This window comes from Artemia sp. Qi Xiang Cuo, chromosome 18 (assembly GCF_049724085.1).
Source record: "Artemia sp. Qi Xiang Cuo chromosome 18, ASM4972408v1, whole genome shotgun sequence".
Classification (NCBI taxonomy): domain Eukaryota; kingdom Metazoa; phylum Arthropoda; class Branchiopoda; order Anostraca; family Artemiidae; genus Artemia; species Artemia sp. Qi Xiang Cuo.
The window spans coordinates 37,577,492-37,593,002 of NC_142811.1; the positions used below are offsets into that span (position 1 = coordinate 37,577,492).

The 15,511-nt window shown below is 35.6% G+C and overlaps 1 protein-coding gene across 1 annotated transcript in view; it reads right to left on the reverse strand.

Annotated features, from left to right (window-relative positions):
- Window positions 1–1,904: 1,904 nt before the first annotated feature.
- Window positions 1,905–15,511, reverse strand: part of LOC148941465 (uncharacterized) — a 48,136-nt gene continuing 34,529 nt past the window's right edge. The window contains exons 6-7 of the mRNA XM_089104271.1: window positions 13,080–13,215; window positions 1,905–2,153 (exon numbers count right to left, since the gene is read on the reverse strand). Of these exons, the coding sequence (XP_088960397.1) occupies window positions 1,962–2,153; window positions 13,080–13,215 (328 nt within the window). The 3' untranslated portion in view covers window positions 1,905–1,961. The remainder of the gene's footprint in view (window positions 2,154–13,079; window positions 13,216–15,511) is intronic.

Sequence of the window (15,511 nt, forward strand, 5' to 3'; positions counted from 1 at the left end):
ATTCATTTTGCTCACACTTTCATCTAGGATGCTCAAATCATAAGCATAATCTAAGTCCAGGAGACTTTTTCCTCCCCATTTGATTCCGTGGCCTTTCCCATTGCCTTTCCTGTGCTCCTTAAGACAAAGTCCATCAAAATAATCTATATAAAGGGGGATAGAACACAACCCTGCTTAACTCCTAATTCAATACAAAACCAGCTGCTCACCTCATTTCCTACCTTAACCGTAGCAGTTTTATTCTCGTACATAGCATTAATCACTTTAATGTATTTGTCTGGTATACCATACAAGGATAAAACCTTTACTAAAGCCCTTCTATTAACAGAACCGAACGCTTGCTCATAATCTATAAAACTGAGGACCAAAGGTGTTTGAAAACTCAGGCACTTCTCAATTATTAACCTAAGGGTGAAATTTAGGTCGACACACCCTCTACCTTTTCTAAAACCGCACTGTAATTTACTAGTAATTTTACTACCTACAAAGAAAAGACTAATCCCTCGATAATTACCACACTCACTTTTGTCACCTGTCTTATAAAGTGGCTTAATTAAAGTTTTCCTAAAATCGTTAGGTACTTCCCCTTTTTCAAAAATCATATTAATAATCAATTAATATGATAATTTATTTAAATAGTACAAAATAGTACAAGGATACATAGAGTCCTTGTACTAAAATAGTACAAGGATAAAACCTTTACTAAAGCTCTTCTATCAACAGAATCGAACGCTTGCTCGTAATCTATAAAAACTGAGGACCAAAGGTGTTTGAAAACTCAGGCACTTCTCAATTATTAGCCTCGATAATTACCACACTCACTTTTGTCACCTTTCTTATAAAGTGGCTTAATTAAAGTTTTTCTAAAATCCCTAGGTACTTCCCCTTTTTCACAAATCATATTCATAATCTTCAGTAACTTATTTCTAACCTCAGAGCCACCATATTTAAGAAACTCATTTACCACTCTATCAGCACCTGGAGCCTTACTATTTTCTATTCCTTTAAGTACTGCCGCTAATTCCTCCTCACAAAACAAATCTTCCTTCACATCCAAGGTATCACAAACTTTATCATTTTCCTCTATATCTATTCCTTCAACTCTATTTCCTGGTTCTCTAAAATAATTCTTACTTGTTTACTTTAATTCTTTCCTGTTATTAAACTGCCTAGTTTCATTACTCTGAGGCCAGCGAATATGGAGCATGAGAATGCACAACCAGCTCAAATCTTTGTGAGTATTTCATAATTTTGGGACCCACATGTTTCAAAGAGAAGCTTGATCTTAATATATTACGAATAAATTATTGAAATCGGCAAGTTTTCCACAGCAAATTTTATTTTTTGAAAAATTATCACTTCGACAAATGTCCACAAGAAAAATGGAACCTTCGGTACGCATATAAAACGAATATTGATGGATGCAGCATCTGAAGGGGGGAGGGGGTTGACTTGGTAACAATGAGCAGACGGATGAAAACAAATGGATATTAGGTTTATAAGAGTTTCCGGAGCAGTGGAATTAGTACTTATCACAAATTTGAGAATTGGGGTATCGACACCCGAATCGCCGGATTATACATGCCTTGGTAGCGTTTTTTTTTTATATTTTCCTCAATATCTTTGAATTTCAGTCCTGAGCTTAGGATTTCCTAAAAAACTATGCATATTAAACGTTACCTCAATATTATAAATGCGTATATGTTACTATTCAATATCTCAGGATTTTATTTCCAATCATAACCGATTTTTCAAAGCCTTAGTACGATTTGTAGCATGTTTTGGAAACTAGACCTTTGCGGGATCCTCTATAGGAATAAAATAAATAAGTCTCCGCTTACTTGTGTAAAGCTGCTTACAAAACTGAAGGTATCTAAGGTCTAAACTTCTAATTTTAACAAATCTGCGACAAATTTATTTCAAATAAAAAAAATAAATAAAATTGAAGGAAGACAATCAAATCATGCCCTATGAGTCACCTTGGGCATGTTTTCTTCTTCAATTTTTTCTTTGGGAATAAAAAATTCTACTGGCAGTGGCGGTGTGGCTACGACAGAGGGTTCTTCGCCTTCCACCTGACTATCTACTAACTTCTGTTTGACTACATTAAGCACTTTCGTAACTGCACTTTTCTTCCATTCCAAGTAAAATTTCTAAAATAAGATGAAAAATGATTTTTAGTCTCATTTTTTTTTCTTTCGAAATTCAATCCATTTAAAGATTAATGGAGCTGCTTAGGGAGTGCTAAAGCGACATCGGAAGGTAATTTAGCGTCAAGGGAGAGATAGATACATTTATGAATTTAAATCCTAAAAAATAAAATACAGCTTTTATGACTATATCTAAGTGTAAAATCGAACCTGGACTTGCAAAATAATTTGTTTGACAAAGAAATATGTAAAATCGTCAAATTATTTCATCTCAAACATAAAGCCATTTGCGAAACACAATAAATTATTGCTAATGAAAAAAAAGTGGACTATTACTGAGATACGGAATAAATAAATATAGTGAAAATTAGATTCCGCGGGTCATTTCATATCTTAGTATATGTACCACACAAATGTTCTTCTTTGCAAGCACTAAAACTCAACTTCAAACTTCATATATTCAGTAGTTCTTTTTTTTTATCGAGACCAGAGACTCTGTTATGAAGAGTACAGGCTCCCTAGGGGAAGGCGCCTTAATATTAAAAATAAAAAATGGTAAGGAAAGAAAAAGTTTTATTTTCGAGATGACTTTCATAAGTAAAAATTTGGATACAATAAAAAGTGCAAAAATATAAAACTTAAAAGGGACAATAGCATATGTTTGTAGGAAAAAACAAACAAAAAAACTACGAAATATGTCTGGGAATGAATGAAAAAAAAGGATAATTAAAAAACATGAGTGGAAAAGAAGACAGCCACCAATGATGACACAAACCGCCCCCCCCCCCCCTTACTATTATGTTTGGTAAGTCCTCGATTCAAGTTTATTGTTATTGTACAAACCCTTAGACGGTTCAAATACTACCAGTTGAAGTTAGTGAGAACTTTATTAAGCTATCGAAATTTTTATCCATTTTGATGAAAGAAGAAGTAAGGAAAACTAGGGCTCTGTTCAGATGATACAAGTAAATTATTTGTCACACGATGATATTAATGAACATTTTCGCAGTCTAAAATGCAGTTTTTTTCAGTGAAGAAAGGATTATATTTAATCTAGGTTTAACAGATCTAATTTTGGATTATCATCCAATCACTTTCAACTATTAAAAAGGTCACTATCCCTCTCAATTTCCAATCGAATGAGCTGCTTTTGAAGTTTTTACGACAACTCTATCATTAAAAACCTTATATGCCCCCTGGACATAACTTACAACCTTTGCCCTGGGGACTCTGCGGGTTTTTTCACCACAAACACATAATGTCCAGAACGCCCATCGACATTGGATAAACTTATTATCTCTAAGTATTCTTAGGACATTTTTGGGGAAATGGTGGGTGTGAGACGACGGTTAGTTACTCTGCTCTCAATTTCGATAATTAAAAATTGTACCTTCAATTTCCGATCAAATGGGCCCCTTTTAAAATTTCTAATGCAACTTTCTATATAAACCTTATATGTCCCCAGGGCACAAATTACAACCCTTGAACTGAAAGCTCTGATGGGGTTTTTATCCTAAAAGACATAACTTCCAGAACTTTTGACTACGTTGAACAAATTAGATATCTCAAAATTTTTATTGGATGTGTTTGGGGAAGTGGTGGGCTTGAGAGGAGGGTTAGTTGTCCATTTCAATAAAAACCTTATATGCCCCCAGGGTATAACTTATAACCCTTGCCCTGAAGACTATGGGGAGAGTGTCCTGCTCAAAGGTATAATTTCCTGAACTTTAAACTTCGTGGAACAAAATGGCTATCAAGAAATTTTGATCGGATATATTTGGGGAGATAGTGGGCGTGGAAGGGGTGTTTGTTGCCTTCCAATCCTTTTCGACTATTAAAAAGGACACTAGCCATTTCAATTTCCAATCGAATGAGTCATTTTTGAAGTTTCTACGACGAGGCGTTCAGTAAAAGGCTTATATACCCCCAGGGCATAACTTACAACCCTTGCCCTGAAGGCTCTGGGGGAGTGTCCTCCTCAAAAACATAATTTCTATCTCGAAATCCAAAACACTGAATAAAATAGCTATCTAAAAATTTTGATTGAATGTGTTTGGGGAAAAGGTGGGCAAGAGATGGTGGCAGTTGCCCTTAAATCACTTTCGACTATTAAAAAGGACACTAGACCTTTGAGTTTCCAATCGAAAGGGCCCTTTTTCAAGTTTCTACGACAAAGATTTCAATAAAACTTATATGCCCCCAGGGCATAACTTATAACCCTTGCTCTGAAGACTGTGGGGGGAGTGTCCTACTCAAAGGTATACTTTCCCGAACTTTAACTGCGTGGAACAAAATGGCTATCTCATAATTTTGATTGGATGTGCTTGGGGAAATGGTGGGTGTGGAAGGGGTGCTAGTTATCTTTCAATCACTTTCAACTATTCAAAAGGGCACTAGTAGTTTTAATTTCCAACCAATAGAACCTTTTTGAAGTTTCTACGACAACACTTTTTATAAAAACTTTATATGCCCCCAGGGAAAAGCTTACAACCCTTGACCTGAGCGCTCTGGGGGGGTTGTCATCCTCAAAGACCTAATTTCCAGAACTTAAAACTACGTTGAACAAAATGGCTATCTCAAAATTTTGATTGGATGTGTTGGGGGGAATGATGGGCGTGGGGGGGGCTAGTTGCCCTCCAATCACTTTCGACTATTAAAAAGGGTACTAGCCCTTTGATTTTCAATCGAATGAGCCTGTTTTGAAGTTTCTACGACAACGCCTTCTATAAAAACTTATATGCCCCCAGGACATAACTTAAAACCCTTGCCCCGAGGGTTGTGAGGGATTGTCCTCCTCAAAAACATATTTTCTATCTGGAAAACAACTACGCTGAACAAAATGGCTATCTCAAAATTTTAATTAGATGTGTTTGGGGGAATGATGGGCGTGGGGGGGGGGGGGCAGTTTCGACAATCAGTTTCGACTATTAAAAAGGGCACTAGCCCTTTGAATTTCCAATTGAATGAGCCTGTTTTGAAGTTTCTACGACAACACCTTCTATAAAACCTTATATGCCCCCAGGGCATAACTTAAAACCGTTGCCTTGAGGGTTGTGGGGGAGTGTCCTCCTCAAAAACATATTTTCTATCCGGAAATCAACTATGCTGAACAAAATGGCTACCTCAAAATTTTGATTGGAGGTGTGGGGGGGAATGATGGGCGTGGGGGGGGGCTAGTTGCCCTCCAATAACTTTCGACTATTAAAAAGGGCACTAGCCGTTTGAAATTCCAATCGAATGAGCCTGTTTAGAAGTTTCTACGACAACACCTTCTATAGAAACCTTATATGCCCCTAGGACATAACTTAAAACCCTTGCCCTGAGGGTTGTGGGAGAGTGTCCTCCTCAAAAATATATTTTTATCCGGAAATCAACTACGCGGAACAAAATGGCTATCTCGAAATTTTGATTGGATGTATTTGGGGGAATGATGGGCGTGGGCGGGGGGAGGGCTAGTTGCCCTCCAATCACTTTTGACTATTAAAAAGGGTACTAGCCCTTTGAATTTCCAATCGAATGTGCCTGTTTTGAAGCTTCTAAGACAACACCTTCTATAAAAACCTTATATGCACCCAGGGCATAACTTAAAACCCTTGCCCTGAGGGTTGTGGGGCGAGTGTCCTCCTCAACAACGTATTTTCTATCTGGAAATCAACTACGCTGAACAAAATGGCTAGCTCAAATTTTGATTGGATGTGTTTGGGGGAATGATGGGCGTGGGGGGGGGGGGCTAGTTGCCCTCCAATCACTATCGACTATTAAAAAGAGCACTAGCCACTCCCATTTCCAATCAAATGAGCCCTTTTCGAAGTTTCTACGACAACTCCTTCGATACGAAGTGCCCGGGTGGGAAAAAAAAAAACACATTGTGCCCACATCGTTCTTTACTTTACCACATCGTTCTATGATACAAGTAAATTATTTGTCAAACGATGATATTAATGAACATTTTCGCAGTCTAATATGCAGTTTTTTTTCAGCGAAGAAAGGATTATATTAAATCTAGATTTAACAGATCTAATTTTGGATTATCATAATTCAATCCCAACTCTTTCTTTGCAGTTGAATCCAATGTGAGAATAAATACAAGTTTATATTAAAACTTCAAATTCTTTTAAATTAGCTACAAGCTTTTTGCTCTCCAATTATTAAACTAATATGGTTGCCTGACATTTCATGTCATAAAGTTAATGTTATAAAAAATATCATTAAATTAAAGCTTATTGAAGTAACAATGGTTGCAGACAATTTTATGTTATCTTGTGTAAACAACTGTGATAGCTAACAATCCTCAAAAATATACAAATTGGGTGGAGATTTTAAAAAGCACACAATTGAAAGAAAAAAACAACAACAAAGAAACAATAGGCTACTGAGTCAGCCAATCCCAGAAGATATTTGTGAAAAATAAAAAAAAGATTAAAGGATCAAATTCTTTGACAATTTTAGCAAAAAAAAATTTCGCTCATAGAAATGCAATTGTTTGAAAAAATCGCTAGCTAACAACTTCTGCTAGAACAGCAGAGAAACAGCCTAAATATAATGAAAATCAAGAAACTACAAGTATTCAAGTAATGCAATCAAAAATACGACAAAAATATGACACTATCTTAGGAGCAACAAGCATACATAGGAGTAATTTCAGGAAGAATATAACGACCTAGTCATGTCTAAAGGTAATATATGAGATTTTCAAACACATGAAATAACCGGCAAAACCTTTTTGTTAAGGTGTCAAAAAGGGAAGATTAGCAAGAGATGTTTTCTTTGAGAACATTTACTGAACTTCTATTTGAGAACAAATTAGCCTGTAGTCTACTGCAATTATTTGACAAGCGTAAAACATTAGATACGGCCGTTAGGCCAAATAGCGACGATAACTTGCAAAGATACCTTACAATAAGCTTCATCTTAAGGTTAGACAGAGAATAAGCTCTAAATGTGTTTTGATCGGTGTTTACCGCATGACGAAACCTTCCATTGGTAGCCATTTTCAATGTCAGACGTTGTGCAAACCCAACAGCAGAAGGACGTAAGGGGAAAAGACTCAGGGCCTACACCCAAAAGCAAACAATGTTCCTTTTTGGTGTTTATTTATTTTATATCTATTTAATTTTTTTATTTATTATTAATTTATCTGGAATATGAATTGAGCTAAGTTTTAAGGCATATTTATATTTTGGTATACGTATTAGACTCATGACCCTCTATCAAATGATTAGCCCCACCTAAAACTGATGACCGTAATAGGTATCTAAAGTTCGAACCGTATACATTTTTTTAAAAATTATATCAACATAAATCAATGAACATCAGGATATGCTTATTGGTCAATATTTCAAAATTAGTATTGTAATGCACTTCTTATTCTATCGTCTGAAAAAAATTATTTTCTGTCCATGTAACCTTTCTTTTTATTATTATTTCTTTGTGTGTTATCTTTTCTTTTAGTTTACTGCTGTATGGTTTAATGGCTCTATTTTATCACTTTTGTTTCCGCGAAATGTTCATTGTTGCTTTTGATTATCTTTTTTATTGATTGTATTTGGTCTTAGTAGTGTTATTCTCTTTTTTCCATCAAGGTTCATCGCAACAATCTTAGTCTCGGTAGTTAACATTTTATCAATCAGACTCTTCTATCATTTTATACTTCTTTTAATGGAGTTTTGGACATTTGCCAATTGAATATTTTAATTTTCACCAAATACAATTTTCTTACTGAAAGTACCTGGTAAGAAGAACGTCGTGACAAGCGTCTTTCTTTGTCTCAATTCCAGCACGAAACACAGCAAAAACTTTTCTCAGAGGATACAGCATATGGGCCTACTTGTGAGACAATTCAAACACTAAACAATACAAGAACGATACAATGGGTGGGGGGGGGGGCAGAAAAAAATTATTTCACTGAATTCCCTTCCTAACAGGGAAGACGTGACAAGTGTCATTCTTTGTCTCTTGTCTAGCAGGAAGCAGTAAAAACTTTCTTCAGAGGATGAAGCATATTGGCCTACTTGTGAGATAATTCGAACACTAAACAAAACCAGAGGGATACGATAGGGAGGACCAAATATAACTTTCTTACTGAAAGCCCTTGGTATGAGGGAGATCGTGACAAGTGTCTTTCTTTGCCTCAAGTCTATCAGAAATCACAATAAAAAATTTTTTTCAGAGTGCAAGACATATTTGTAAGATAAACCATGCACTAAACAGGACCAGACAGATCAGGTTAACAAAATATCGAAGCAAAAATGGCCTGAATTTTATTCGTTCCATTCTTTTGACGCATACTTACAAGTTCATCACCAATATTGCAACTGAAGTCAAAGAAAAATCTAATCAGTCCATTTTAATATTTCAACAAAATCTTCGAACTCAAAAGGTAAAACAAGTAGCACTGTTTGAAGCGATACAATTGTTATGAGTGGCAAACACCTTAGTAAATGGCTTCACGTAGCGGCACAAGCGGTTGTCTTCTGCCAAAACCAAGCATCTGCATTTTTGGGAAAATTAAAAAAAAATTAAGGAAAAGTAGATAAAGATACAGAATAAGTTTTTCCAAAGTCCGTTTTATTCTCGTGTTTCCATTCAGCTTCAATTAGGTGGACAGCTTCACTTACCTTGGTAGTATTATTAGTAAAGATGGTGGGAGCAGTGAAGATGCTAAAAGTAGAATAGCCAAGGCTCAGGGTGTTTTTTCACAGTTAAAAAAGTTTGGAAGAATAGATACATAAGTCTACAAACCAAGATTAGAATATTGAAAGCTACAGTGATGACAGTGGTCGATTATAGTTCTGAAGCATGGGCGCTCCGAAAAGCGGATGAAGATTTGCTAAATATTTGCCAGCGAAATTGCTAACACATTGTTCTGGGTACCCGGTTAACTGACCGTATTTCAAACAGTAGGCTGTACGAAGTGTTGTTCAATACCGCCTACTAGGGCTATAATGAGAGAAAGTTTGAGGTGGCTAGGGGTCGTTCTGCGGATGAAGGATAACAGATTGCCAAAGTTTGTCCTTTTTGGCTAACCGTCTAGGGCTTAACTGAAAGCCGGTCGTCTGCGGTTGGGGTGGGAGGGTGTAAAGAGGGAGGTTTTGAATAGATTGGGAGTGAGGAGGAGCGTGGGTAGCTGTGTTGGCCTCAGGCGGCATGGTGCTGTGGTGAGTTGTTAGTAGTAGTCCATCCAATCTTCTGTTGGGCGCGTATTCTATGTATAGGTCCGTGCTAGTCAGTGTACAATCCGTGGCTTGAATGAAGAAAGTGGTAAAATCTGTTTTTATCCTTTAGACAATATGGTTTGTTTCAGATAGTTCCGCAGATTTTCAACGAAGTTTGACAACGCCATTAGAATCGCCGTGCTAGGTCATGGAAGCTGCATTCTTAACTACGAATGGAACTTCTGCTAAGATATTACGTTTTAGCAGAAGAGCATATTTTTATTATAGCCTATATCAATAACTTACATCTATTATATGCGAGCCTATACATATTATATGCATAATTTAGTTTAGACAGAATGTAGCAGAACCAGGAACAGAGAAGAACCCCCATAATCGAAAACTTTGAAGAATCTAGAATATCCGATAGATTCAGAGGACAACAAATCAAACCACCCAAAGAAAAGACAGGTTTACTTCCCGTGATTGAAGTCACCAGAGTTCACTGGTGGAGGTACTTTGCTCTTAAGAACATTCACGACAATTTCCTAAATACTACACTAAACTGACAATAAGGAAGATCCTATCATGGAGGTAGACCGCAAAAGTACACAAAGGTACACATAGCAACGATTTGTGAAATCTTTACACGCCTTTCAGCCTCAATAGGGAGGGGGAGCACATTGCACAGCAGCGAATAAGAAAAATTATTTGCGGCTCTCTCTTGAGTCCATGGGTTCATCAGAGCTGTTTAAAATAAGCATAGACTGTGATAGTGCAAAAACTTGTAGATTAAGCAATAAAACTCTAATATGGATTCGGTAGAGTTAATACTTCTCAAGATTGAGAAATTTCTGGTTTTCAACCTGATCCTGAAAACAAATAACGAAAAAAAATTCATAAAAAAGAAATAAAGCTCTTCAGGCTATTCAAAAATTGGAGTAGACCCCCCCCCCCCCTATAAAAACAAAGTATTTTGACAGCGATGGCGAAAACCTAGTTTCCCAAAATCATTCCGCGGCAAAGAAAATTGATACATAGTTTAGATGGTCACATAGACCAGGAATTCAATGGCGTAAAACCGATCAAGTAAATAATTATACTGATGAAACCAGCCTTTGGTTGAACAACTAAAGCATGTGATTCGAAACTTTTACGCTAAATTTAGCAATCAACAGATTTTGTAAATTTCAATTATCACGAATGAAAAACATTGTCAGATTCATAGAAAATAGTTTCCGCTAATTTTTTTTTCAGTTCCACAGTTTATCATTGTTTAATCATTGGCAACACTGTTTTGCTGATGGATTCTAACTAAAAATACTTATAGCAGCTAAACTAAAACTCGTAGGAAAACCGGATTTTCAGGTATGAATAGACCTAAGATAGATCAAAAGGGCTAAATATATTTTCATTTTGGTGTCCTTGGTACTTTCAATTCTTTTCAATTTGTTCATCATCTGCATTTAAAACCCTGGAATCTTTACAAAATTCAGCCATTCGAATTGCTCTGGGTTTGCACAGGCATACTCCTCTGTCTAAACTAAAACAACTGTCTGGTTTGGTTCCCCTAAGTCAAAGAGCATCCAGTCAAAGGAACAAATACTTCTCACGAATTCAAGCTTATGGAAACAAGCATGTGTGCCTTCACCTTCGCTTTGAAGGCAGCTTACACCAATGGCCATTCATCTTGGAATCAGGTTCAATTGGAGTCAATATCCCCCCTATACGAATCCATTTACTGACACCCCGCCTTGGGAAATGAGTCCATCTATTTGTCAAGGAGAATTTATTCCAATAAATAAAAAACCAAATTCCCAATCATGAGATTCAGACCATTCTGGCTGAACAGATTTCGAAGTTGTGCCCTAATCACAGGAAAATCTATTCAAATGGATCTGTTCAGGGTGAGGGAGCTGGAGCAGGAGTATGTATACCAACACTGAACCTTAACCTTTGTTCATCCCTTCCTTTGGGATCTTCCATTTTGTCAGCTGAATTATGGGCCATTCACTTGGGCCTAGATGTTCTCCTAAATTTATAGCATTGTAGAGGAGAATATTTTTGCCTTTCTGACTCCAGATCGGCAATACTGTTGCTGAAAAAAATTAATAGAATCGCAAATGATAAGGACCTATTGAACATTAGAAGACAGCTTCTGAGCCTCCAGGCTAAAGGCAGCCAGGTTTATTTACAACATGCTCCTAGCCATAAAGGTACCAAATATAATAAACCTGCTGATTTACTGACAACCAAGGCTTCTTTGTTAAACCCAAGTCCTCTCTCTGACGTCAATTCACGTGATATTATTAGGCAAAGATCTAATGTTAATCGCAGCAAATTGAGTTTATATTCTTTTTGTTCTAGATCATACATAGTGCTATATTACCGTTTCAAATCGGATACCCTTGTTCTTAATAGTATATTATTTATTCAGAAGTTATATTAATAAGCCCTATGCCGGGCCTGCTTTGTAACTAATTAAACAATCCAGCATGTCTTATTTGATTGTCAGCCACTGAGTGTGGAGACCATATCCCTCAATCCCCTCTGCTATATAGCAAATACTTTAAACATCTACAGTGCAATCCTGAATCACAACTTACCTTGGCACATGGCTAGGAATATTTTTAATGCACTATTTGATATCTCAAAGAAGAGATAGATTGATTAGTGTTTATTAATGCATAATTAAGTCATTACAAAGAAGAAGGTTATTCATGATTTGTTTTGGAGAGTGCAAAAGGGCGCGGGAGTGAGCGTGAAGAGCCGTATTGGTACCAGCCGCCCTATAGGTCTTCAACTGCTGGGGCAAGTTGAATCAAGTACCTGTACTTCCAATATCACACCAATTAAATTAGAAGTTCAATTAAGTTGATTGCAGTGTTTTAACTGATAAGAGGGTTTAGCTACGGATAAGTTAAATGGATTTTTGAATATCTGATGATACTTTTTGGAGCATCAAAGGGTCGAAAGGACTTATTGGTAGTTCACGTACCCAGCTACAAATTTTTGGGACTGGAACTTGAACTAGAAAATAAATTCGAAAATTTTCTAGAATCTACAGTATTTGTATTTCATATAGAATTTTTTCCTGAGAAATTGGGAATTTTATACTGTTTCGAAAATGAGGTATTAATGTTGCTGGAAATTCAAAATTTTCAAAAAAAAAACAAAAAACATGAGCACTAGACACAACCTGATTATATTCTCAAAATCTCAAAAATTTAGTCAGGCAAAAACCTAGTCTTCGCAGCAAAGAAATTGATTCATAGTTTACATTGTCACTTAGAATAGGAACTCAATGGTGTAGAAAAGATTAGCAGAAAAAAAAATCCTTCTCTCAGGGAAAATAAAAGTAAAACTGTCATTAAGGAATTATTCATACTGCTAAAACCAACCTTTGCTTAAAGGCCTTTAATTAAATGACTCAAAACTTTAACACTAACTTCCGAAAAATACATTCCCAAATTTCCTACAATTTATGGTATTTGGGTTTTATATACCATTTACTTTTTTTTTGACAAATTGGGTATTTTGCACTATTTGAATAGATGAAGTATTAGTGTTTCCCGAAAATTTCAGGATTTTCTATAATCATTTCGTGTCTCAGATGTAAAGTTCCATCAGAAGACTTCCAAACCTCCCAAAAAGCTATGAGCACTAGAAACAACCTAGTTATATTTAAAAGAAAAATCTCAGCATGCTATTCAAAAATCAAAGGAGAAAAAAGAATAAAAATCTAAAGAGTTATTGTCGTTGATGATGAAATTACCTGCATAGCCGATTTGACTTTAGGAATTTTGGGCGGCTGAATATCCAGTTTCTCAATCTCGCTGAGCGGCAAGGAACAGAGTTGACCCACAGTTGCTATATTTCTCTCCTTCAATTTCCTATTCAGAATCTTTACCCTGTAAAGGCATAAAATACTAAGTTGAAAGTATCTATTTGCAAAATAATTAGGGACATCATTTTCAAGGAAGGGTATTGACAATCCAAGGTTAAAAAATATCCTCCTCGAAGAAGAATTTGGGAGGGGTTTAAAAATGTATTTTGAACAGCCTGTCCACTGGACAGGCTTGTAGCATAATTTCCCACACCCAAACTGAAAGAGGTAAGTTAACACTATTTTTTTTTATATTAAAGCTTTGGCCTTCTCTGAGAACCCCTTCTCTCAACGAACAGAAGGGTTAGTATTGTAAGCATGGTATACAGTATTTCATAAAGTTGCCGCTGATGGTAAGAACATGATTTTTGGACATGAAATAAGTTATTTCTTATTTTGTCTTACTTTCTTGTTTCCTATATTGATTATTATACCATTTCTTATTTCTTATTTTACTTTCTTGAATGACCATTATTGTTATTTTTATAATAATTAATATACAAAAAAGGATCTTTTAGACCATTTCGGGAAGAGGGGGTGGGAGAAGTAAACATAAATGAGTTAAAACAAATTGTATGGTAGGATAACCCTCAGATAGATCACTTCCTGACATGGAAACAGAAGTAACTTGTATAGATTCACACTTTGTTAGAACCATCTCAGCAAGGTTCAAGAAGACCCCCCCCCCAGAATTTTCTGGAGAACAAAAGAAAATATGCAGGAATTGCGATATTTATCTCGAGGAAAGACCAATACCCTCCAAAAAATCTATGGCACAAACTTATAATATTTCATAGTGCACCTCTTTAAAATTTCATAGGGGGCCTCTTTAAAAACTTTTAGCGCACCTATTTAAAGATTAATTCTTTGCCAGAACCACCTCAGAAAGGTCCTAACATACACAAGGATTTCCTGGAGAACAAAATGAATTTTGCAAGAATTAGGATTTTTATACAAAGGGAACACCAATGCCCTCAAAAATGTTATATCCCACCTAAATTTTATATCCCAAATCATCCCGAATTTTCATAGTCCACCCCTTTAAAATTTTATTACGCACCTCTTTAAAAGTTTGTAGTGCACAGCTTGCGTGTTTTCATAAAACCATCAAAATGCATAATAGATCATTAAAAAGAAAATTTTGCTATATTATTTTACACTGATTATATTTATTTGTCATCATTAAATAACAAAATGCCATATGACATGGAATGGACAGAAGGAAATTAACGGAAAGGGAACAGGGAAGAAAAAAAAACTGAAAAAGCAAACAGCAAGACTAAACAATAAACTCGTACTCAAACTAGCTTACAATAGCCTAATACATGGTGAGATGAGGATTCAACAAAAGTTTAACTAGGAACCTAGTTAAAGTTTTCTAGGAACCTAGTTTTGCCAAGTTTTCTCATGGGAAAAGAACATATACTTCAGACTTCACTTATCATAAGGCAGTTCATCATATTCATTGCTACCACAGACCTAAAAAAAAATTTCACGAATGGAAGTAATTTTATTTTTAAGTCTACTTATTTTTTACTTATTTATTTTTCGAAAGGACTCAGTGCTTCAATTCCTATAGTCACCGCACTTAGTGCGGTGACTATATTATATAGTCAACTCATCACTATATTTTATATAATTAGCATAAATTATATAATTATATAATTACTATAGATATTATCACCGCACTGAATAAAAGTGCGGTGACTAAGAAACTAGGATATTTATAACAGAGAAGTGTGGTGACTAAAAAAACTAGGGTATTTATAACAGAGAAGTGTGGTGGATAAAAAAGTAGGATATTTAATATAGAGAAATGTGGGGGCTAAAAAACTAGTGGATTTATTACAGAGAAGTGTAGGGGATAGAAAACTAGGATATTTATTATAGAGAAATGTGGTGACTAAAAAACTAGTAGATTTATGTATTACAGAGAAATGTGGTGACTAAAAAACTAGGATATTTATAACAGAGAAGTGTGGTGGATAAAGAACTAGGATATTTATTATAGAGAAATGTGGTGACTAAAAAACTAGTAGATTTATTAGAGAAAAGTGTGGTGACTAAAAGACTAGGAGATTTATAACAGAGAAGTGTAATGACTAAAAAACTAGGATATTTATAACAGAGCAGTGTGGTGACTTCAACACTAAGAGATTTGTAATAAAGAAGTGTGATGACTAAAACACTAGGAGATATATAACAGAGAAGAGTGGTGACTAAAAAATTAGGATATTTATAACAGAGAAGTGTGGTGACTAAGAAACTAGGATATTTACAACAGAGAATTGTGGTGGATAAAGAACTAGTAGATTTATTAC